Source organism: Siniperca chuatsi, linkage group LG18 (genome assembly GCF_020085105.1).
Source record: "Siniperca chuatsi isolate FFG_IHB_CAS linkage group LG18, ASM2008510v1, whole genome shotgun sequence".
Taxonomy (NCBI): domain Eukaryota; kingdom Metazoa; phylum Chordata; class Actinopteri; order Centrarchiformes; family Sinipercidae; genus Siniperca; species Siniperca chuatsi.
In genome coordinates, this window is record NC_058059.1 from 9,099,042 (window position 1) to 9,124,065 (window position 25,024).

Sequence of the window (25,024 nt, forward strand, 5' to 3'; positions counted from 1 at the left end):
GGCATTACCACAAACCTGATTTCTGCAGTCCTGACTGGAAGGCAAAATTTCATAAAGTGTTACAGAAAGAAATTAAGGAATCCCACCAATGAACTTTACACATTAACTTTATTGTTTTATACCAATACCATGTAAACAAAAAGCAAAAGATGGAAGCAGTCAAGAGGAGGAAGAACACAAAGTAAAGTTTATAAAAGACTTGGTATCTGGCTCATTTGTTAACAAAGTTGGCAACAATATTGATAATATATTGTTGATGATATGCACTAGTATTAATACAGGCAGGACACAAACTGTGCAATAATATGTATTATTTTTAGTATAAACTGTATATAGCATTTCTGTTTTAAACTCTGTCAGCCTATTCTGAAAAACAAAACTGTTGCCAGAAATTATTAAATTTTGTCAGAAATAGGCATGAGTGCTAAATAAACATCCTCAAACTTCTAACATGAATAACATAAAATTTATTCAGGACCATGAATGGCCATTTAGGACAAAAATATAAACTCAGACTTCACATCTATTCTAGGAAAATAGTGCACAGCAATGGATTAGATAGTGAAGTAAAGAATAATAGCAAAGATACACCTATCTTATTATACAAAATGTCCATATATTAAAATATAACGCAACCATCTGCAGAGACAAACCTCAGCTGAATCTCATACACATCTGAAAGCACTCTGATTAGGATTTCTGACAGTCCAGCTATCGTCAAACACAAATCTTGAATTTGAAAATCTGTCCCTGTCAGGTTGAACAGATCTCTATACAATGTAAAACTGAAAAAGAACTAGAGAGGTGCACCATATTGCTCTGATCAGTCCTCGACTCTCAGGTATATAGTCACCAAACCTTTCTCAATTCTGAGGTCGAGGTAAAGGTTGCGACTCAGGATTCAGCAGGTGGTTGAACCAGATTTGCATCTACACCTTCCTAAAACGGCTAGTGCACTTTTTTGTCTTTTGGCACTTGCAGCAGTTAAATTCCTCAGACCCGTCACCTCCTCGCCAGTGGCTGATTTGTCCCAGTCAGCCTTAAATGATTGTTCAAACACAATTATAGGCAAATCCCTAAAAGCTAGAACTGCTGGGATATGATCCAGCTTACTGCAGCTGGAACTGCTGATAGAATGATTCTGAAAAGCACCGTTAAAAGTCTACCTGCTCTAACAGATGCTTTCACTTAACCTGGCATAAGATCAAAGGAATCTTAGAAATGTATTTGACATCTTAACATGGCATTTGAAATTGACTGATGAAACTGTTTTAACTTCACACGCTGCACTGCAAACAAGGTGTTGAATCCAGTATAACCACATCTCTCTGGATAATGAAAGCAACTGCAGAGACAAAGAGTGAAGTGTCTTAAAGAAGAGACCATTGAAATGCTTTCATAATGGCCCACTATACAGTCCACATTCATAATGTGCACATTTAACCTACTAGTTTGCAACCTAAACTTATCTTTCATTCTCAAGATGTTAGTATTAAATACAAGGCTCAGCTACTATTTCCCTTTAGAAAAAGTCAAAACTATGTCAAGGCAGTCAAACAAATGAAAATACAGTACAAAATACTACATCACTGATTGCAAATAACACCAGCAGGAGTCAAGAAGAATGTCTTGAATGTGTCATTTTGTCAGAGAAGACTTCAGATTTGTCAGATGTGCACTTCAAGTCAGTAAAATCTCCCTAATAATCCTCAATCACTGTGTGCAAACTGAACATCAGCTTTAAATCAGTTTTAAGCTGACATTTAGACAGTGGCGACGGGAATGAAGTTGCTGGGCGAAATCACTCCGTCACTCCTGTCTATGTGCTTTGTGTTGTGTGATTGTGCAGTGATCAGAACTGATGGTGACCTGGCAGTCAGTCACCTAGTAATAAGTGGGTTGGCGGGCGGTCACATGCAGTTGGCCACGTTGCTGGAGCCCTGGCCGACGTCCCTGATCTGGCTGACGTGAGACGAACAGACAGCCACTCCGGCTCCGGCACGGCAGTGAGACACTGAACCCACCAGCTCCCATCTGAACAGCAAACAGATACAAATCACAGCAAAATAAGAGGAAGAAGACATAATAAGTCCTAAACAATACAGCAGTATTTTTGAGCAAAGTCTGTAACTGCAGAATTAAAATTATTTCAATTAGAGCAGTGTAATTATTCAATGTAACAGGTTGAGCCCTGTTTCAGTATCATGAAAGACTAGTCACACAAGCTTCTAACTGTTGTCAAGGGTACCATTAGGTTTTATCCAGTTTTAATGTTCAGGTAACAATTCAGATTTAATTTGAGAAAGACTACACAGCAATATTTAACCTGAAATATTTGATTTTGTCTTTAACTCAGTTCAAGTGTGCACTGTGCATATTGCAGGGTTTTTGTTTATAAATGAGCAATGTGTTGCCAACGGGGGAATGTTTATTCAAGTTGTTTGTGATTTCTTACATTTCATGCATTGGCCTCCTTCAGCCATTGTAATATCTAACAAGAACTGAATGCAAGGTGTCGTTAACCTCAGCGCTTAAATTATTGGCAAAACACAGAGCGTAATACTGAACAAGTCCTCAAAAAGGTATCTAAAATTATCAATGACCCCACACATGTTCTCTGTGACTACTTTAAGCTAAAGCAAACAGAAATGTGTTTTAGATTGCATTTATGTAAAACACATCACAGTCCTCAATCATTTCCTCCTCACCTGTTCATACGAGGCTCAAAAGCCTCCACCGTGTTCAGGTAGATGTTCCCATTGTGTCCCCCGACTGCGAACACTCTTCCCATTACAGTGGCTACGCCGACTCCCCCACGGGGGGTGGTCAGCTCAGACACGTACTCCCAACGGTGCATTCGCGGGTCAAAGCGCTCTACAGAGCTCAGGGGTGAATTGTCATCAAAACCTCCTTTAGGAAAGACGAGAGAGACAATTTTTAAAAATCACAAGAAATGTATCTCTTAAGACTACCTCTGATGGTTTTGGGAAAAAGCTCAAGGGGCAAACGGGAAACTGGCATGTATGATATCACTTCACATGAAATAATGAGGACACATGTAACCTGGCAAACAACATGCTCAGATGTAATGACTGCTAACACTCAGTTGCCTTCAGTAGGATTATGCTGTTACTAATGGAGCAGACACAACATATGAGGATTTCATGCATCCATACTAAGCACACACACAGCTACTGACTTGACAAAATGCCACAACAGACATTTAATGAACACAGAGTAGCTTGAATTTCTGAGTTCTCAGACCATTTTCACAAAACATCTTGATTCTGTAAACAGTGTCCAGATTACTATGACTGAAACCTTTTCTAGATGAAACACTCCTGGACGAATAAGGGACTACACCATCAAGTTACCAGATAGTTTTACAAAACATGAATTTTTGTCTTTCCTGATTCACGCATTTGTGCATAAAATTGTAGGGTGTGTATGTAGGAGGCATGTAACCTGGGTGTATCCCAAAAAAAATAAAATAAATAAATAAAAATAACCCACGTAAGAGGAAGAAACACCAGTGAAATAATGACAAACAATGTCAATTGAAGTCAGTGTAATTGAAGTCAAATTTGGACAAAATACATCTTGGAACTACTGTGTATGGTTCCAACCAACAATATCTGGCTATCCAAGTGGTCAGATCTGAAGAGATGAATATTACAGGTGTTTGGAATCTCTCTTAGTTTATTTATTCCTCTCACCCACTACATAGAGGCAGCCATTTAGTTTGCTGACTCCATTTCCTGCCCGCCGCTGGCCCATCTCGCTGACCTCCATCCACTTGTTGAGGTGTGGGTTAAACCGCTCCACACTGGACAGTGACGCCACACCATCGTTGCCTCCCACTGCGTACACGAAACTCTGGCAAGGAGAAGGTATAGAGCAGTGAAGTCCAGAGTAGAGATCATATATCAGTCACAATCGATTGGCTTTCCTCTACAGTCCTACCCCCAATGCAACAGATCCTACTCCTCCTCTGGGTGTGTTCATCGAAGCCACAGCGCTCCAGCAGTCACTTTCGATGTCGTAACGCTCCACATCGTTGAAGCAGGAGTTGTCATCTAGACCTCCAATAGCATAGATAGGACCACCAAGCGCTGCCAGGGCTATACCCCTCCTGAGAAACGCAAACATCCTTGCTCGAAGTAGTATTTCTGCTGTTTACCCAATACTCTAAGTATAGTAAATACATACAGCAGATAGTAAATGGTACACTAGAAGAAAGGCATGTTAAGGTATCAATCTGTCCATTTCCTGAGCATGGCTGAAAAAAAGAACATTTTCTAAGTCAACGGGAAATAATGAAATCAAAATTTAGGATCAACAGCAGAGTTTTAAACTCTAAAACTAACAGCTGTCAGTGTAAAATGTAAACAGCATGAATGCTTTCTAGACTTCTAAAAAAGAATCTCTATTATATTATCTGTACTCTGTATAATCGTTACATTCCATATTTCAAATTACTTGGTCCAACTTAGTGGATTTGGCCCCCCAGATAATCCTACTGGCTCTGGCAAAATTTTGGTGAGCTCCACTGCCGCTCTGCATTGCGTGTTAACTTTTTCAACAGCAACAGCAGAGCTAACAGTCAAACAGTGCCAGTTTTAAGGCACAAAATTGTAACAACATTTCGATTTAACAAGTGTATGAATTATTCCCTATTGTGGAAGCTTGTTGGGACAATGCTGCTCAAAATGAGAGATCACATTAAGAAGCTGAAGGTTGTAAAAAGTCAGCTTCTTAATATTACTGCTACCCAGCACCAAACAATTAAATATTTTTTTAAAAAGGCTTTGTTTTTCTTATCCACACTATTACCCAAGATAAGCGTTTTCTCATCTATCCTGTCTGGTGATGGTTTTTTGAAAATGACCATTTTTGTGTGTGAAAAGCACAGGATTAGGAAGGCCAACACGGAGAGGAAAAGTTGCTTTTTTTTTTTTTTTTTTTAAATTGAGCCACCTCAGTGTGATAGCACTCTCCCAGAATGTAAGCCCGAGTAGAAAATCCCATTCACAGTCAGTATGTTGTAGTGTCTGTGTACCTCTTGGTGTTCATGGAGGCTTTCATCATCCACTTGTTGGTGAGGGGGTCAAACATCTCCATGTTGCCTAAGTGTTCATTACCATCATGGCCCCCAACAGCATAAACCTTGCCTAAGGAAACCAACAACAAACAGATATGAAGTTGACTGTGAGAACAAACTAATTAGGGCTTTTTTGACTAGTGACAAGTAATTAAGAAAAATAAAAGGAGTTGGTATGTTGCAAGTTATACTGTATTCCCTTTGAAGTGAATCTGTAATCCAAATATTTCATTTTCTAAAATGATATTATCAAAACTCAAACAGGGTATTGTATTTGTAGAAAATGTCTGTATAGTGTACAGTCAGTTGCCAGTTTACGGAAATAATAGAAACATTATTGCTTACACAGAGAAACACTCTGTATAATGCAATACAGTTCAACAGCACCACAAACCACATCCTCCAAATAGATCATACAGTTGAATCAACACTTCTCTAAAACAGTTTCAACAAAAACTGATTAGAACATTCATGAGAGCAGAATTTATTGCAGGACTGTTGTTATTGGATTGCATTAGTTTCAGCTAGGTGTAGCTAATAAAGTGACAAATGAGTGTACAATATATGTCAAAGTTTCCCTGTGCTCTTCAATTTCTAAACCCAACTTTCCATGCCCTGTCTTTTACTTTGTGTAGTGTTATAATACATACATAACCCCTCTTACCTCCTACAGATATTACACCCACGTGACGCCGTCTGCTGTTCATTTCAGGGCCAAAGAACCAGCTGTTCTTCGTAATGGAGTAGCACTCGATGCTGCGAAATGGGTCACCAGAACCCCCCCGGCCACCCACACAGAACAAAACCCCTGAGGAAGTGGTAGGAAAGAACCAAACATCATACTTTATGCCCACAGATGAGAGATGAAAAAACAAAGTAACTAACAAAGTAAATATGACAAACTACATAAATACATGAAAAAGAAGTTATTACATTTTTGTAAATTTGCTTATGTTATGAATACGGGGACTGAGCCTGTTACAACACATGAACACCCAGAAAGGCATTTGGTTTCATGAATGTAGCTGTGTATTTTTTAGGATAAGAAAAAGTGCTGAATGTTACTACAAATGCCATAAAATCTATAGTTGCATGTTCAAAGCCAAACACCACCATATATGTACTACCTGCAGTGTGTTTCCGCGGTATCGTACGGACTGAGTACTCAAAATCCAGCACCACCTTGTTGCTGAGGTGCAGGTGGTAGTTTCTGGCTTCGTCCATCAGGTCGCGACAACTCAGGTTACCTTTGATCATCTCGTCCTTAGCTACTGTTCCAGTCAGGAACTCTACCGGGAGCAGGGGGAGGCGCACCTGAAAGAGAGACAAGCGTACACTTTGTATTGTGGTTGTAAAAGTGATTATATGTAACATATATGTAACACTCATATCACACACAGTTATGTAGCTTAACCTTCAGGTAATCAGTAAAATAGGTCATAAAGTCTTACTTTCAAACACAAAACCTTTTCAGATATTCAATTCAGGAAGATGCAACATTCATTTCCGTAAGCTCAACCAAACCATACCCTTCTGACTGAAGTTATGCACTCTCTAACCTGAGACATGATCTGGTCCAGCCAGGCCTCGTGGTGCTGGGGGTTTGCTTTCAGCCATTTCACTGCTGCATTGTACACCTGTGTCTCTGAGTGGATATTGAGCTCACTGGAGGACAATAATGTGCGTAAGTGCTGGGGAGACACGCATGTAAAGTCCTCACACTCCACTACCTCTGTGAAGTGTTCGCAGGCATAGCGGTCAGCCATGTCCATCAGGTCCACACGATTGTGGCTCTCAGCAAAGGTACGAACTGCCAGGCAGTTGGTGGGGTGAAAGTGGGCCTTCATGTACTCACAGCAGGCTCTCGCCACCAACTCCACCTAACAGATTCAGGCAGTAATAAAGCAATTTTACAGATTATCTCAATGTATTACATAATTGAATTCTGTTGTGTGTACAGATTGTCAGAATATTTTGAATTGCTAAATAAGGGTTTGAGCATCACTACACTTAACATTTAATTGAAAATTATCCCACTTCATGTAAAATACAGAGAACAAAATGCCTGCACGGCTTGTTGATTGATTGCATTTGTGTTTCTTTACCTGAAGGATGCAGGCAGCATAAAGCAGTGGCTGGACATTGTCCACAGTTAATGTGAGTTTGGAGGAGTAGGCAAAATGCACCAGGTCCTGGATGGCATCACCATCAAAGTCCTTGATTTCTATCAGTTCCTGCTTAGCCTCGGACATCTCTGACAGGAACATGGCCCTGAGAGAAGAAAGAGCAACTTAGACAAGAACAAGGTGAAACACCTTCCACAAAGCTTTGTGTTCTGCAAAAACATTTAAAATATATTTTGTCCTAAAGTCTTCAATCATTACATTTCAGCTGACATTGAAATGACATGATGTTTTAAAGCAAATTTTGTTTTGTTTTATTCCAAATGTTAATATACAAGAGGGAACTGCCTTGCTTAATTTCTGTATGTTTAGTCAGAGCAAAAAGTGTATCTGGCATGTAATTTTTGGCTTTAAGAAAACACAGCTATAGACAAAACTCATTAAATCATTATGGAGATTGAGTGTCCACTAGTAAGAAAATAAACCTTCTCATCTGTCAGCGCTGTACTGAAAAATGCTATTATAGGCCTTGTTAAAAAATAAAACAGAAAAATTGAACATACCTGAAGTAAGGGATCACACAAGCCAGCACTAGCTTGTGGCATGGTATCAACCTACTACCAACCTACAAAAAGAGACAAACACAAAATACATGTTTAAAAAACAGGCAACAAGGCACACCTGTATACAGTATCAATAAGCTCACTGCTTATTAATTTCCTGTTAATAAGCAGTGAGCTTATTAACTGTTCAGACTGAGTACTGTGATTTTGGCAGCTATTTAGGGATTGAAAATAATTAAACAACCACACAGCTCAAAATTTAGATTAATTAGGCTCACTTTTATAAAATATTCTCCTTAAACTGGACATTACTGACAATCTCATCCTTTAACTGGACATTACTGAAAACATAAACAAAGATTAGTTGAGACATAAATATAAGACCAACAAATCTCTCTATTTACTTGAGTCTGGACAGAGTGACCTACCTTCAGCGTGACGTCACAGAGCTCTCCTACTTCGTAGAAATGCCTGAGGGAGTTATGGAAGTCCTTCCAAGCCTCATGAGCTTCAAAGACAAAGGACCCATCAGGCTCACAGTTTGCTTTCAAGGCCCTGTTTCCAGGCCGCTTCTCCTTGGACTTCAGCTGCTTGGCATGGTCTGGCACCACATCCCCTGGTGCCATAGCTGGCTATAGGAAACAACACCTAGAAGAGAGATAAGAGAAATTTGACAAAGAATTGCTTACAGAATGCATCTGTAGGGTACAGACCTTGTAAATACAGTCGCAGACTCACTTGCTCACAAACTTTGGTCACATCGAATGTGTTCTCATTAATGTAGTCATGAGAACTGTTAGCCAAGCTATTTCTGCCACTAGTGCTGAAACAATTAGTTAATTGATCGATAGAATTGACAGAAAATTAATCAGCAACAACTATGATATTCGATTCAACATTTCAGTCTTTTTTTTTTTGTGAAAATGACATCATTCTCTATTATCTCAAATGTGAAGATTTGCTTTTTTTCTCAGTTTTATATAATTGTTAATTGGATATTCTTGGGTTTTGAACTGTTGGTTACAAAAACGAGAAATTTGAAGACGTCTTAAATTTTGTGAACTTGCAATTGGCAGTGTTCACTATTTTCTGACATTTCATAGTCTAAACAAATAACAGGAATTGAAAGAAATGAGAGAAAAGATTGATAATAAAAATAATCATTAGTTGCAGCCCTGTTTGACACAATACAATTATATGTAGAGGCTGTAAACAACAGAAAATATTAGAATAATCTCAATGAGTATGAATCAATCCCTAGTGATAATAAGCAGGCCAAATTTTCACTGCCATTGACTGCATCCTGTACGAATAACTTGACGTCTGAAATAGAAATTGCAACTAACATTCAAACAGACTTCAATGGAGGAAACAAAAGGGAAATTAGTGGTGGGGAAAATTGCCTGCCAGCTGAGCAAGTTTGGTCAGATAGTATTCCTCTCCCTTTCAGTGTCACTTCTGGAGCCAAAAGTAAAAAAAACCCCAGCACAAGCAGATACCTCCAAGCTAACATGGCACACCACAAAGAACATGCAGCGCAATCAAACCCATAAAAATTCCTACCTATTGCTGAATCTGATGAAAAATCTCCACAGTTGATATGTCACAGAGAAACTGAGAGCAGACAGCCAGAGGCCAAAGCTCCACCCACACCTTACAGACGTTGCACTGTCTCTCTTTTAAGCTATGTCTCTGACACTGAATAGACTCAGTGTATCGCCCCCTCATCACTAGTCCTCTCAGCTATAAGACGAGAAACATCAAGTCCCATCAAATGCACTAGTGATCAAAGGCTATCTCTGTTCTACTTTTAGGTTTGTAGATAGGCTTCATCTTTGAAACTGTCTGGTTTCTCAACACATGTAGGGACTTTGTAATATCCACTTAATTCAAAGACAGATTCAGGATCAGTTGGAACACTTTCATGGCCTTAAGATGATAACATTATCATGTTGTATTATTTATGAGGAGTGAGATAGTCAATAATTTAAAGACAGAGATGTATTGCACAACTATTAGACTCCACTGAGTACAAAACGACAATGTGCCGACAGCAACCTCTTTTTAAATTCATACATATTGTTTTCTATGCATCTCCACCATACAAAAGGGACTCCCACTAGGCAACTAGCATACCACATCAGGTGCAAAGGTACACAGAAAATTGGTGTGTGCTCATGAAATCTACTGTTGTCATGTCAATTTACTTCACTAACTACACTAGCAGCCAAATGCTGTGCTTCCATGGTTTGTCCTTTGATCAGAGTATAATGACAGTATGAGAATGACTTCCGGATGGGAGCCGAAATGTCTTGATTCTAAAAACAGTGTCCAGATGACTACGACTGAAACCTTTTCTACGATAGAACACTCCTGGACGAATGAGGGACTACACCGTCCTATAATGACAGTAGTTATTACCATAATGACCTTGCGTCCTGCACACTGAATTACTATATTTCCCTCCCCACCTTTTAAGAGACAGTGTAAAAAACTGTGATAAACATCAAGGAGACATGCTTTGTAGTCAGCTGGAAGTATTTTACATTTATTTCATCTTTTGAACAATCATATAATGTATTTATTTTGATTACACGTCACATGTGCACTTTTTACTATTTGATCTTTCCTAAACTATCAAAGCCCTTGTTTATCAAATCACATAAGCAGCTCACAGAATGGTTTTGCACCTATCTATATATACATATGTATCAGACACTGCTTGCTGTCTGAAAGTAATGTGTCTGGTCTAATCGTTGGTCCTACCTTACTAAACTAGCCCTCATTGCTCTCCTATGTGATGTTACCAGACATTTAATTTACTCAAGTATAAAAGTGTGCAGGCTACTTTTTCTTGGACATGGACATGCACAAAATATACAATAAAGTGACCCATATTTATGTAACAAAGAGGCTTTAACAGCTACTCCTGGACAAGAATTCAAAGAGAGGATGTAAGGGATGCAAATATTTAACATACCTGCTAACGTTATACTGCAAATTAACACCTAGCTAGCTGTTTAGTGTCAACCACAGCTATTACCTGCAGATCTTATCTAAACTTAACGTCATATTTAATGTGTCCATACTTTTTGGGTAAGATACCAAAACATACTAATTTATCGCAGCTACGTTAGTACATAATATCGGGCATAACAGTTGAGAAAAGCTGAAATAAAGTCTGCAACATCAAACAACCACTCGTCAATAGTTTGTGAAGACGAGCTCGGGTTACCAAGGGGGTAACGCAACGTTATGGTACTTAATATTACCGCATTCCGTGCTAACATCATATTTATAACGTTAAACCACATAGTGGGTTCTCTCTCTGAAACCAGACAAATATAATGATACGGATCTAAAGAACACGATGAATCTATCTAGCGTAATTTCCGAGATTAAACGTTAACGGTTAGCTTGTTTGCTAATAGCAACTACCAGGCAGACTTGCTAATGAGAGCTAATGTTAGCTGGCAGGGAATGGATAGGATTTAACAGGGAATTTAATGAAAATACTAAACGTAGAATTATATATATTACTATAAAACATTGCGTAATCGTTGCGTTAAGTAAAACATATTTAATTTAGATACCTCATGCCTCAGCAAGAATTAAGATGCCGGCTTCATTGAGTGGAATGTTTGGTATTAGCACGTTTGTTGTGATTCCAGGTGCTTCATGGGTATTGTAGTTTTAAAACATTACCTGCACAACAGCCGAATGAACTAAATATAATGCTCATTTAAAGCGGCCAGTTTCTAGCTGGTTATTGTGACAGCTTTACATATCAAACGCAAGTGTAACTCACTTTCCAATATATTTCGACAGAGGGCATGCAGTACGTTGTTAAGAAGAGTTTAGGTAACCAATTTACTTTGTTATTGCTTCCCCAATCCAAAAATAAATGATCAACAGACAACTGTCTCTTCTCTCTCAGATCTCTAAAAATGTCATCGTTGATTTACACATCACATCATAGTATAACTGCAACTTGGGTTTATTTGTTCTGAAACATGCCCCACAAAGAGTCTGTGCAGTTACAAATTCTGTAAAAACATACAGTTGTGGCAGAAAGACACATAAATAGGGTCTTAGTTTCATGTAGGATGGTTCTTCAGATTGAGATTGAGCCTTATTTTGTCTTCTGCCTCACACAACATAAGTTCCAGTAAATGACACTGATATGTTCAAAGTAAGGCACTAAACTAGAGAGTAATGTGCAAAGTAAGGAAATGTTAGATTGTAATTACAATTGTTATATAACTATATTGGCCAATTAAACCCTTTCTAAAATTATACATTAACAACACCTTCACATCCTGGTTGAGCTCCATTTACTGTACATCAGTGCAGCATCTGCATATTTCTGCTGTACCTTTCAAACACCAAGCAGAAATATTGACAACAGGTCATTAATGTGTACGAAATTCTAATCCTTGCCTACAGGGAGTGTGTTCTCAGATAAATGGTGATACTATATCTATTTCACTTTAGAAAGGGAAACTAAGGCTCTCCAAAATAATACCCAGCTCATTACACTTCAAATTACAGATATCCATATTTTTCTGGTGATTTAAACTATAACCAATTGGAGGCAATTTATCAGCTGGAGGAATCAGTCAACTTCTATGGGAGGGAGGGAGAGCTGCAGCATAAACAGACCAAAACACAACAATGAGACCTTTACCCATACAGAAACCTTCACACAATTATCAAAGATTGTTTATTTCAGAACAGTATAAATGTATGCAGTTAATGCGCTGAAAATAATACAATAATAAACTGAGCAAGGCTCTTTACAGGCTCCTTGAAGGATGTACAATATTATTAGACATCGTCAAAGATCAGGTTTGTGATGGCGATCGGATGGCCAGCGCGAGGCAAATACAACATTATGTCCATGTGTTCTACTTGTGCTGCTTCTTCTTTTTCAGGAGTGCATCTCGTAGAGCAAGCTGGATAAGAAAGACAAAATATATTAAGCTGAAGTGCAAAGACCGTTTCATCTTTATATTCAATAAAATCAATGTATCCACAGTCAAATACAGCAGCTCATTGTGACATATATTTATCGGACAGGTGTGACTTACCTGTTTCTCTCTGAAGGAGCGTTTGCCTTTGGTTCTGACATTCTGACTGTGCCTCATCATCATGAAGTTCTTCGTCTTCCTCTTCTCCTTGTTGCTGGTGCTGGCGTGTGGGTTCAGCTTGGTCCGCTTCCTGACAAACTCCTTCCGGTTGGTCCGTCCCGCCTAGAAAATCAAACACATCATTAAAGCTGAAATGATTAGTCGACAGAAAATTTAATTTAATTTTAATTTTATTTAATCGACAGCTATTTTAATAATCAAAAATGCTAAAAAATGATGGGGTTCCAGCTTCTCAAATGTGAATATTTGCTGGTTTTCTTAGTCTTCAGTGATAGTAAAATGAACCTCTGACATTTTATAGACCTAATGATTCAAGGAAATAATTGGTAGACTATTAGATAATGGAAATAATTGCTGAATGACTTTCCAGAGTCAGTGTTTCAGTCGTGTTACCATGATTTCACTGGACCAGTAACTAAGAATAGTTCAAATCACCGTACGGTTAGCTTAAGGTTTTACCAGTGCTGTTGCCAGGCGCGTTTCCTTGTCTGCTTTTGGTTTCTTATGCAGTTTCTCAATATTCCTCAAGGTCAGCAGCTCCCCTCTGAAAGATTTTGGGGGGGGGAATATAAGTATGATCATCTATCTTTATCAACAAACTAAACATCACAGTGATTTTGCTCTTATTCAAAGGAATCTGAGAGTCTGAAGTGTTTCTCAGATTCTGAAGACAAATTTCTCTTTGTTAATGTTGTAATGCTTTAAGCTTTAGATTCAAATAGCTTTCTAACCTTCTGTCACCCTCGTCGTCACTGTCCACAGTTTTCCTCTTCTGGCCCTTGCCCGGTGCAGCGTTGACCTCCTTGGCTATCTGGACCAGACGGATCTTCTTGAAGTCATCTTGAGTGAGGAGCCTGCTGCCGCTGACCGCTGCTGCTTTGGCTTTTCTTTCCTCAACTGGCATACTCTGAAGCTTCTCCGCCTTCCACAAACACAGATAACTCTTACATTAAAACAACACAAAGTTAACCAACAACAATTTAATGAGCTATGCAATTTTATGCTCACCACTTCGCCTGTGTCTTCATCCGATGAGTGGTGAACGTCCACCCACTCCCCATCTTCATCGTCATCACTAATACTGGCACTCTCCCAGCCATCTGTTGTACAATATGGAAAATACACACATTAGCTTAATATTGAGCATCGGCCATCTCTATCGGAGAGCTGTATGAAACTGGATTCTGTTTTACAGATCATTTCAGCCACGGTAATCTATTCCTATGGATTCAAAGATTCAACAGCTGCTCACCTTCGTCCTCCTCTCCCTCTTTGTTCCCCTCCTCCACCTCCAGGACTTCAGCTCCAGGGATATAGTCTTTAGCCTCAAGCTCTCCATAGTCTTTGATCTTGGCCTCTACTGACGCCTCTGTAGGTCTCCCCTGGAGAATTTAAAAATACATAGTAATGTATTGCTTTGTCAGTATTGTATATATCCAGGACTCTCATCTGTTTATGTGTGCTTCTCTAACTACATCATATTTTTATTAGGACCCCTCTCTAGACTCTCAACCATACAGGGCCATGTACAAAAAAAACCCAGCACATTCAGGGATTATAACTGTTTTTAATTGTAACTCTTTTTAAAAGAGTTCATTCATTTATAAAATGACTCCTCATACATTAAGTAACTGTCTTTTTCTCATACAGTTTATTATACAAACTATACTCACCGTTGATGAATGTTAAGACATCATTTCAGTTTTTAAAAAATGTTGATTTCAGTAAAATTCACACGACTTCACAGTTAGCTCACCCTGTCCCTCTTATGCAGCATCTTTGGATTAAGACTCCTGAACAGCTGGATCAGTCCTCTGGCAGACATCATCACATCTGAGGGCAAATACAGACAAAAACATGTTGTTTTGTGAGTGAACATACATGCACACCTCCTTTAATTGTGACAAAAGTACAGTGGCAAGAAAAACAGACTGGCAGTCACTCACTCTTGTCCTTGTGGATCTTGTACTGGGCCAGGTCCTGCAGCAAGTCTTCAGTGATGGCGAGCGGACAGCGGGCTGCCACTTCCTTGATGGCATTGATACTTGAGTACAAAAAGGTGTCAAATTTACTATAACACGGTAAAGTAATACTTGGCATTGTAGTTACAAAAGAACTGTTTGGATTAGTATTTCTCATTTGAATATTTTTTCCTTCATGTTTCAGTCCATACAAACTTTGGATAACTGAAACCAGAAAGTAGACAAGGCTGCTACTTACCCCACGGTCATAACCTCCCCAGAGTTTCTGTCTGTCACAAAGTTGTTGGCGATGGTCATGATTACAGGTTCGATGATCTGCACAAGTGGGAATGCACAGAAAGTGTTAACACTGGAATCCCTACAGTATGTTAAGTCCACATGTGTCAACTAACAGAATAAATCTATAGATCTTAATGTACCTCTGGTGGGACGAGTTGGTGGGAAGCCTGGGCAGCACACAGGAGAATCTTTGTCACCTCTAGAAAGACAACAGTTTGTTTAACATGTCTCATCCACAGAGGTCAAAAGACTTCCATTTACTTCATTATGAATTATTTTTACCTCTTTGATGGGGCTGTAGAAACCTCTGGACGAAGGGATAAAAATTGAAGAGGAAGAGCTGGAAAAGAGAATTTTTCATACCTTATTTATGCTTATATTACATATATGCAGTGTCCAAGACATGATTCCCATAACCCAGGTACAGTATGTTGTTATTGACCAATACTTCCCTTGAAAAATATTGGCAAAGCTTATTCTGCACATTAGCCATCATTATCGATGCTTGCACATCAATATCTGGTAGAAATGTAATTACAGCTAGTTGTACAGGTGTAATCCCATCTTTACACAGAAGAAACAAGCTGTGAACACAACGCTGACACAACGTTACCACTTTTTAACTTCATATGGAAAATGTGGTAGTAAACAGTTGTCTATTTACACATCCAGCAAATTCAAAGCACAAAGCAACATTAGCATTCATTTGGAGTCGTATTTCTGGCCACCTGATGAATGTAATTTCCATATTCAGTTCGATTTTTAAAGCTGTCCGCTGCAGCTGAAAAGGCGCTATGATGCCGTGAGAGTGAACCAAAACAGTAAAGTTGCAGGCCAGAAAACCAAAACAATGAGCTGAAAATTGCTATAAAACCCCGTAGAGTTGAGGGGAACTGCAGAGTTGGGCGATAATTCTCTGTGGGTTCATCACAAGTGACTCCTTTCACATACAAGTAGTCAAGTGAGCTATTGTTAATATAGAAATATTGATTATAACCACTTGTTAATTAAATGTAGCCCATTTCATTAGACCACAGGCTTAACAACAATTATTTAAAAGCTGTGCTGCATAAAAGCAACATCAACTCTTATTAGGAATAACCTACTGCATTTGTTTTTGAATATGTTAACCTATACTGGATAAAATGCTTTACAGAGTCACCAATATTCATGAATCAGAAATACTTTATTGATCCCTGAGGGCCAGTTCTAAGTTGTCTGCCATCACGCTAAAAAGGCGTGTACAAACTAGCTGATGAGAGCTACATCCCTTACCTGATGGATTCCAACCAGTCTGGATATGAGCTCCATCAACATGATCTTCACCTCGAAGCGCTCTTTAGAGTCTTCCAACTGCTTCAAGAGTTTCTCAGAGAAATCTTAACAAAAAGAGATATCTGATGGTTTAGAGTTCTGTAAATTGTAGTACAAATGACCTTAGACAGTTTCTTTGTGCTGCAGTTGTTGTGGTGTTGTGGAGAAGACAGGTGAACCTACCTTGAGGATCGTGAATGAGGTGAATAGCAGAGAAATTGAACACTTCTGCTTTCGTCTTTTTCTTGTGTTTCTGTCCAAAGAGTTAAAACAATGAACTCAATTAATTTGATCACAAATGTAACAATATGAGTCATGCCTCTGTAGTAAATACAACAGTGGTACCTTGAGGACTTTCATTGCCTTTTCCAGCTTCTTCTTGTTTTTGGTGGTTTTCTTGCCGGTGGAGTATCTCACCTTAAGGTCTCGGACTGATGGTCCCTCCGTCTGAAATATAAGACAGATTCTAAACAAAAACAGCACAACAAATCTAAATTATTTCTCTAACCACTTTATATCTTCGGTACTTACCTCCGACTCTGAATCACTCTCATTTTTCTCATCGTCATCCTTGCCCAGAAAGAATTTAAGACTCGCAACAAGGACCTGAACAGGAAGAGGCAGGTGAGGATGTACAGGACTGCCACTTATGCAATATAATAAGCAAAGCATTGCTTTCAATGTGCTAAACATACCTTTGTCACTTTGGAGAAGCACGCTGTTGTAATGACATTAACTGTTTTGGCATCGTTCCTATCACACAAACAAAAAGACATTCAGGTTAAAGCAGTGAAATATAATGAGAATTTCTTGTAAAACAAGAGCTTTATACGGTTTTATTTCATAAAATCCAGTGTACAAATAAAACCCACCATATGTTCCTTTTGTATAGCTCCATCATTACATCTAAAGAGATCTTTGCTGCTATGGGATTACTGTCTCTCAGCATGGTGTACATGAAGTTCTGTAACGTCTGAAACACACAACATTATAAACACAGATAGTGAGTGGTGACTATTTTAAGCTGCTGTATCACACAATATTACACACAGTCAAACATGGAGTATGTACCAGTATTTGTACTCACTGTGTTAACCTTGTTGTTTTTGTGCTTAGCGTTGATGTTTTTGATATCTGCTACAATGTGTGTGTACAGCGTCTGTGGAGAGAGAAAAGCAAATGTTTGCTTCTGAAAAGGGGAAGACAGAAACAACAAAAGAGCACAACAGAGAAAGACAACAACTAAACATATGAATATGAATACAGAAACACAGACAACACCAGAAAAGCAAGTCCATTGGTCAACACTATACAAGGCAGTTAGAAATGGTCAGCATTCAATTGAAATTTGCTTGGTGACTAATTCACCCTCTACTCCGAACTACTACCAATGAGTTTCTATCTCCTTAAATTTGAAACTACTTAAGTATGTAATAAAACACTAAAAGTACAAAATCTATTGAAACATTTCAGCCATTTATTTCAATATGCTCTTATAATTTCACGGCAAAAATGAAATACTATCCAGTGACTACATGGTGGGTTGGGGCAAAGGCATAGAGAATGTTTCTGCTGTAGATATTTGGGGGCTGAGTGCACTCACCTTTCTGAGAAGTTTGTCATGACATCGCAGCAGCTCAAAGAAGAGCTCCAGGAGTCCAGAGGGGTCGATCAGATCTTTATTCCTCAGAAGAATCAGTGCTTTGCAGAAGGTCTGACAAAGACAGGAAACACACAAACATTTCAGTGCTAAGAGACATGTCATTTGCATACATATCAACAAACTCATGTGTTACAAGCATGATCAATTACTTAATATGGATAAGAAAAGATGTTCCTGTGCTGTCAGATATTCTCACCATTCTTAAGTCTGGCTCTAGGACTGTGTGGTGACTCAGTAATAACTCAGACAGCTCTTGTGGAAAGGTGGACAGTTGCTGCATGTAGCAGTGACTAACCTGGAGGACAAGAATAACGTTAACTACACAACGTATAGAAGGCAGGAAGGTCCTACACATTACTGATCAGAAACACACACATTATGGTACCTGAGCAAGAAACATGACAAGATCTGCCAACTCCCTGTTCTGCTTGTCAGGCTGCAGTTTGAAGATCTGTATATTGGACTGGTAGTGTCGGTACTGCTGCTGAAACTGTTGACGGCACAAGAACAACCACTAGTGATTCATTACTGCAGTATATTGACAGTTCTCGTATGCTTAAATTCACAAACAATAACATATCTACTAGCTAATAACTTTAGCAATGTTAGCTAACAACACTTACCTCATCTACGTATGACTGTGGATCTCTTTTTATAAGATTCTGCAGTTGTGGCAGATTGTTTGGCAATTTGTTGTTGTGTCGTCCGGACATGGTTTAAGATGATTTTGCGAGTATGCTGAGAAGAAATAACGAAGAAACAGCAGATTTTACAAGGTAAGCGTGGCCAATGTGTAGGCTGCCATTTAACTTGCAGTGAAAAGTCCGTACGTCACGTCCGGCCATGTCCTGGTCGCTTCCGCTCTGATTAAAGGAGACGTGTTTCCTTCTTTGCTGCAGTGCTTGGGCGTTTAAATGATCTAAACTTTATAATGTTGCACTTATCTAAGTTTTTGTATACTTTCCGTTATACCTGACAACTTAGTCCACGTTGGCTCGAGTTGTGAAGCGAGAAGCTTGCTAACGCTAGCCTGCCTCTCTGGTCAGCCTGAGAACCAGTTATCAAACTATTTTAGTGTTGCTACTACTATGATATGGTAAAAATAAATATGTATAAGTTAGCCACTGAATTGTGCTTACTGCACACTGCTCATTTTCAGTACTGGCAGCTGCCTTTTCAGGTAGAAAGAAAATGTGAATCAAGGCACACCGCTTGTGTTGAGGTATTTTGTGTCAACTTTTAACTTTAATTGACTTATATACATAATATTTTCAGTCACACTAATTTAAAGGACAGAGAGATCTGAGTAAACATTCAGTATGCTTTACCACTATAAAACTCAGCTATTAAATTTTATTCATAAACAACTGCTAACCAAATTATAGCGGTGGAAGAAGTATTCAGATCCTTTACTTAAGTTAAAGTACTAATACCACACTGAAAATACTCCACTACAAGTAAAATCCTGCATTCAAAACCTTACTTAAGTAAAAGTATGTAAATATTATCAGCAAAAGTACTCAGAAAGATGGTCCCTGTCAGTGTTTTACTTTTTGTTTTTGGATTAATATTACTGCTGCATTAATGTGTATGTTGCATTTTACTGCTGTAGTTGTTTAAGGTTGTGCTAATACTAACTACTTTATATACCGTTGGGAAGTTTAATCTACAGCAATGCAACATATTCAATAAGATCATCATGTTTGTAGCGTCTCTGTCATGTGAGAACCACATATCTAAAGTAAACTTTTTACTTTTTAGATAAATTTAGTGGAGTAAAAAGTACAATATTTGATATATATGCATAAAATGGAAACACTCAAGTAAAGTACAAGTACCTTGAATTTGTACTTAAGTACAGTACTTGAGTAAATGTACTTATATTCCACCACTACCAAATTCTCAGATAAATTTTAAGTGAGTGCTGAGAGGGACCCTTTGAAAGTGATTATTATGATTATATTCACTATGAATGACTGATTTTAATTTTTTGAATTGTAAAAGCTTTTCCTTTATGGTGAATTCTGTAGGATTTTGCATATCACTGCAACCTGTGGCGATGTCTCAAATCGCAAACCCTGCAAAGAACAGTGGCTATCCAACACAATGAGCAATATGAGCTTTATTTTGTTTAAATGGGACACTGAATAGCTGTTTCCAGAATTATTTTAGTGATATAATAAATTTTGGCACCACATGGTGGTGAAACTGGTATAAGACAACCTATCTGTGCAGCAACACCTCCTGCTTTCTGCTACAGTATTTGTAGACAATTACATTGTTCCATCAGATAGCTCAGGGATGTGCATTCATTCAGGGCAATTATGTTTAAAAACTACATACAGGGGAAAGACACAGTAACATGAGCACCTGTAAAATATGCATTCATTCAAACAGCCAGGCAAAAAATACAGTATGAAAGTCCAATATTTGTATCGACTGTGTCAGGGAACAGATTAAATTCTACGCTCCATTTTGAGCCCAGAGTTTGTGGTTTATATATAGTGTATATGTAGTAACTTTCAAGTCATCAATTCTTATACAGGTGTGCAAGTTGTAGCTTCTCTTCCTCAAACCTTTCAGTGGTTTTGTTAGTCAGCAAGCTTGGAAAAGCTCTATTAGGTTAATGTTTCTATAAATGAAGTTTGGAATGTGATGGCAACCTTTTTCCACAGCATGAATGATAACAATAAGGCTGACAAAGTTTGTCATTCTCAAAAGTATGCTAAAAGGCGATATGCACTAAAATGACAAAAGACAAAGAAAACATTTGATTATTCTAAGAATGAAACGTCCATCTACATAACAATTTAAATGTATCCAGTTTAATTTTCAGGAGATGAATATGTACACTTTTAATTTCATCATTTACCTCAGGCAGTGAGCAATTACTGTATAATAGATTTACAAAGCAAATACTGACATAGTATTCTGTCAAGGCATGTTCCAGCATTAAAATAGGATTCAAAATACACAAGTAAAATTTTGTTCCACATAAAATACGAAATCATTGATCACTTTCATAATTATTTTAGAATATCCAAGAATCTGGAGGGAAAAAATGTGTTCTCTTGTAGGTGACAATAAGAAATACAATCAGCAGTTCTCATAAATGCAGTGAAAGGGAGTAGCAGCCAAAGAGAGAGAACTCAAAAAGCAAAAATAAAAATATAGACTTCTTTAAAGGTTTTCTACTCTCAAGGAACTGAATATTTTAAGGCATTTTAAAAACATGTAGTGTAATTTGGCAATTGCTGCCTGTGTCAACTCTCCTCCATTTTTGTTATGCTCTTGTGAAACAGTCACCCAGCGTCTTCATGACGTGATATGTGGTTTCTACTATCCTGAGATGTTTTCCTCTGCTTGAAGGCATCTGAGGACATAGAGGATCACTTGATAGCAGAAAATATATTGGTCCTGTAAAAAATAAAAAGGGGAAAAAGTGTGAACAAAACATGAACCAAAGAGGTGTAGGATCAAAACAGTTAAGAGTTAAGCTACTTAATACTAAAAGCAAACATTAAATCTTACCTCTGTCTGGACCATTCCCTGTCTCTGAAGTCTCATGTTCCGTACGACATCTGAAATATCAAACTACAAAAAAAAAATGTTTATTAGAACAAAAAGAATACAAGTAAGAATAGAAGCTTCCTTATAAACAATATATTAGATTGTCTACTTACATCAGCATCTTTACTGATGAGACCTAGAACCACATCTATACAGATGAGGGTTCCTGATCGACCAATGCCTGCACTGCAGTGTGTGATTATGGGCCCCGATCGATGAACGTGCCTCATATAGGAAATAAATGTGAGCAGCTGCTCGGGTTGTGAGGGCGTGCCGTGGTCCGGCCATCCTGTGTAGTTCAGATGAGTTACACGCTGTATTTCATTGGTCTGAGGAGGGAGAAAGTCTTATGTTAATGTGTCTATTAACAGTGTATTAAAGTTTAAATTATCATTAAATCCTTATGTAAACTAACCTGGACATCTTTGACCTCAATGAGTCGGATGACAAAGTTGTCGAGATATTGGTCTTTGATCAGCGTGATCTGTAACCTGTCGCCCACCATCTCTGCTGTCCTCGGTGTGTCTGGCCAGTAACGCTGACATTTCACTTTCCCTCCCTCTACTTCCTGGGTCATCATGGCGATCACATTAGACTTCTGCTCCCAGACCATTTGCCAAAAGTCACCCAGAGTGGTGGGTAAGGGACCCTGACATGCGATGTACATATAGTTCTCATCCTTCACTGGCATCTTGATGAAGTTGGCATTGATGTAGCCTCCGTCTTTGCCCAGCACAACTCGAGTTGTGTCAACTAGAAGAGATACGTACATTTTAAAAAAATAATTTAAAATTATGTCCAGCATTTTAAGTATCCAACTTTGGATTTATTGAAATTTATTGAAAGGTTTCCTGTTATGATACAATGTACAAAACATGGACCAACACATTTGTGACTGTTCTTACAGGGAACAATATTCTTGTAGCGATTTTTCTTCTTGTTCTCCTTCGTCTGACCTATTAAACAGTCATCCAGTGGCTGGAGATTCTGAAGATTCTGCCAGGAAGGAAATCAGATGTTCATAAAAATCTAATGAATTGCAATTAATTCACCGGCATTGAAATTCAAAGTAGATTCTTACTTCAAACTCCTGCAGCGGGACCTTCTGCTCCAGAAGCCCCCTCATCATGCGGACCACAGTGTTGAGCTTTGGTCCTGTGTACTGGCCATCAGGGACCACTTTGACAAGGGGTAAAGAAGTCAGCTCATCCTCTGTGATGATTGGCCCATCTGGGGGAAGACAGATTGAGGGAACAAAACAGTTAAAGCAGAATTACAAACATAATTCAAAATGACAAATCTAACACACAAACACACCCGACCGACCCTATAAAGACTGACACTAATGAAGGAAAAGATGGACCGGCCTGTATGGAATAGCATTTCCATAACCTATTACTTCCTCTTTATTTAGACTCCACCCTCACTGGTCTCACTAACTAATTAATAATGAAATCTAGATCTCATTTGCCCACCCCAATTGGAAACTCCCCTATATTAAATTTTGTTAAATTTACATTAACAAAGTCAGAGAAAGTCAGTCTTACCATCTCTTGATTTAGAGTTCATGTTTTCAATAGGCAGTTCATCACTTCCCCATGTGATTTCATCTTCCTCTGTCTGTCCAGCACTCATTTGTAGATAGCTGTTGATTCGAAAACAAATGGTGAGCTGCAAATATTTTCACAGTCCTGATTGTGACGAGTGTAGAACCAAAAAGCAAAATCTTACTTTTCGTTCCTTGGATCATCAACACTCTCCTCTTGCCACTCCACTTTCCGGGAACTCTATTATGGAAGAATCATATACAAAAAATAAATAAATAATAATCAGCATAACCAGCATATAGTTTTAAGTTTTCATCAAGTCAGATGGATTCGATTTGTACCTCAGGGGAGTCTTCAGGTAAAGAAGAGCCATCACAGTCTGTGTCCTCTGAAAGCTCTGCGCTGTGCTCCGTCCCTCTTTTCTGTTCTTGTGGATCATCTTCATAATCTGTGAAACATGGCAATGTAGTCTAGTTTGTGAAGTTTACAATTTCATTATTTGATTTACAAATTCATTCATTCAGCAGTGTTCTACTGAGATTTTCGGTGCATTTTCTAGCCTGCATGTTATTACCTATTGGTGGTATGAGGGGGAAGCGACCATATTTCAGCTGATCATGGATAGTAGACAGCTTAGTCTTTGCTCCACTGTCCTCACTCAGATCTGAAAGCAACATGAAGGAGAGTGGGTTGTGTGCAGAGAGAAAAGGTCAGATTATTACAAAACGAATACTATTATTAGTCACAATTTAATTTCAAATAGAGCAGAGTTAAATCTTCGTAAAATATTAAAACAGGAGAAAGCAATTATCAGACGAAACTTTTCTAAAATGCATAGAAATCCCACGTTTTGGCTCTTTGCTTGTACCTGTGTTTCCGTTGCACTTGTCAGAATTGATGGGTGGATAGGCCAGGTATGTGTTCGGGTTCTGGTCTGGTGGTCTGGACACTATAAGATGTACCAGGCCTTTAGCTTTACGGATGGTGGTGACAGCTTTGGTGTGGGACACACCTGTCATTAGTTCTTCATTCACCTGCAAGAAAAAGACAGACAGTCATAATTTAAACCCTTAGGAGCGGGCTGTGTATTTTGTTTAGTTTAATACAAATTCACACAAAAACAAACACATACACATGTAACATCACAAAAAAACTAGTTGGCAGATTAAACATTTTGTGATATTTGTTATTTTAAGTTAAGTTCATAGTGTGGGCAGAGGTCAGTAGTTAAATGCATTTGGCGGAAATTTGAACAATAAACAATGTGCATTAAATCTTGTTCAACAAAAATACATTTATTAATATGACCTTCTGAGCAGCAAATGTCAAACATCACTCACTTTCAGCAGCCTGTCTCCCACTTGCAGTTTGCCTGAGGACTCTGCTATTCCTCCTGGTGTGATGGACTTGACAAAGATCCCCCTTTCCCCTCCAATCACAGAGAAACCCAGACCTCCTGAGTGCGGCTTCTCCAGATCCAGCTTTATGATCTCCTCCTGCATATTCAACAAACAAACATGTAATCACCTTTAATTCATATTTCAAAACTTGAGCAGACAACTGTTTGGTAGTGAAGAAGCTATTAAGAAGTAATGAATGCTATCTGACATAAGCTTGATGGCAACAGTCAAGCTTTTGATAATAGTGATCACAATATTATTGTGATAAGAATTTACAGTATGTCTAGTGATGCAAGTCTTAAACAACATGAATTCATCTTTGCTTCAACAAT

At 38.5% G+C, this 25,024-nt stretch overlaps 3 protein-coding genes across 10 annotated transcripts in view; all 3 read right to left on the minus strand.

Moving 5' to 3' along the window:
- Positions 1-89: 89 nt before the first annotated feature.
- Positions 90-11,505, minus strand: klhl8 (kelch-like family member 8). 3 transcript variants are annotated; one of them, XM_044174700.1, is made up of 12 exons: positions 11,381-11,505; positions 8,216-8,435; positions 7,788-7,849; positions 7,207-7,372; positions 6,832-6,981; positions 6,229-6,415; positions 5,766-5,909; positions 5,060-5,171; positions 3,964-4,132; positions 3,717-3,876; positions 2,709-2,910; positions 90-2,034 (listed from the first exon to the last, which is right to left on the minus strand). In XM_044174700.1, exons 2-12 carry the CDS (start codon positions 8,411-8,413, stop codon positions 1,911-1,913), a joined length of 1,674 nt encoding a protein of 557 aa, XP_044030635.1. In that variant the 5' UTR covers positions 8,414-8,435; positions 11,381-11,505; the 3' UTR covers positions 90-1,910. The 3 variants fall into 3 exon arrangements, with proteins under 3 accessions (XP_044030635.1, XP_044030633.1, XP_044030634.1); XM_044174698.1 differs by having other exon boundaries at positions 6,661-6,981; XM_044174699.1 differs by lacking the exon at positions 11,381-11,505 and adding an exon at positions 9,351-9,596 and having other exon boundaries at positions 6,661-6,981.
- A 991-nt stretch (positions 11,506-12,496) lies between these two features.
- On the minus strand, positions 12,497-19,014 carry sdad1 (SDA1 domain containing 1). The gene is made up of 22 exons (XM_044174697.1): positions 18,799-19,014; positions 18,561-18,665; positions 18,372-18,470; positions 18,116-18,226; positions 17,600-17,671; positions 17,385-17,485; positions 17,208-17,265; positions 17,044-17,118; positions 16,858-16,959; positions 16,696-16,765; positions 16,474-16,577; positions 15,481-15,538; positions 15,339-15,397; positions 15,158-15,234; positions 14,884-14,981; positions 14,694-14,770; positions 14,190-14,319; positions 13,946-14,037; positions 13,669-13,859; positions 13,397-13,481; positions 12,878-13,039; positions 12,497-12,742 (listed from the first exon to the last, which is right to left on the minus strand). Exons 1-22 carry the CDS (start codon positions 18,886-18,888, stop codon positions 12,695-12,697), a joined length of 2,064 nt encoding a protein of 687 aa, XP_044030632.1. The 5' UTR covers positions 18,889-19,014; the 3' UTR covers positions 12,497-12,694.
- Positions 19,015-20,279: 1,265 nt separating this feature from the next.
- The window catches only part of ptpn13 (protein tyrosine phosphatase non-receptor type 13), a 46,781-nt gene continuing 42,036 nt past the window's right edge, over positions 20,280-25,024 (minus strand). For all 6 annotated transcript variants that reach the window (XM_044173844.1, XM_044173846.1, XM_044173843.1 and 3 more), the window contains 12 exons: positions 24,633-24,788; positions 24,161-24,326; positions 23,867-23,956; positions 23,634-23,740; positions 23,477-23,532; positions 23,293-23,390; positions 22,827-22,975; positions 22,651-22,741; positions 22,161-22,498; positions 21,859-22,074; positions 21,707-21,769; positions 20,280-21,592 (listed from right to left, as the gene is read on the minus strand). In XM_044173844.1, coding sequence (XP_044029779.1) covers positions 21,515-21,592; positions 21,707-21,769; positions 21,859-22,074; positions 22,161-22,498; positions 22,651-22,741; positions 22,827-22,975; positions 23,293-23,390; positions 23,477-23,532; positions 23,634-23,740; positions 23,867-23,956; positions 24,161-24,326; positions 24,633-24,788 — 1,608 coding nt within the window. In that variant the 3' untranslated portion in view covers positions 20,280-21,514. The remainder of the gene's footprint in view (positions 21,593-21,706; positions 21,770-21,858; positions 22,075-22,160; positions 22,499-22,650; positions 22,742-22,826; positions 22,976-23,292; positions 23,391-23,476; positions 23,533-23,633; positions 23,741-23,866; positions 23,957-24,160; positions 24,327-24,632; positions 24,789-25,024) is intronic.

Coding starts and splice junctions, on each gene's coding strand:
- klhl8 (XM_044174698.1), bottom strand. CDS start 8,413: ATGGCACCAGGGGATGTGGTGCCAGACCATGCCAAGCAGCTGAAGTCC. Junction 7,373..7,787: donor TGTGTGATCCCTTACTTCAG/GTATGTTCAATT, acceptor TTCTTCTCTCAG/GGCCATGTTCCTGTCAGAGA. Junction 2,911..3,716: donor TGGCTGCCTCTATGTAGTGG/GTGAGAGGAATA, acceptor TCTTTCCTAAAG/GAGGTTTTGATGACAATTCA.
- sdad1 (XM_044174697.1), bottom strand. CDS start 18,888: ATGTCCGGACGACACAACAACAAATTGCCAAACAATCTGCCACAACTG. Junction 17,672..18,115: donor ATGACAAACTTCTCAGAAAG/GTGAGTGCACTC, acceptor CTCTCTCCACAG/ACGCTGTACACACACATTGT. Junction 12,743..12,877: donor GCTCCTTCAGAGAGAAACAG/GTAAGTCACACC, acceptor TTTCTTATCCAG/CTTGCTCTACGAGATGCACT.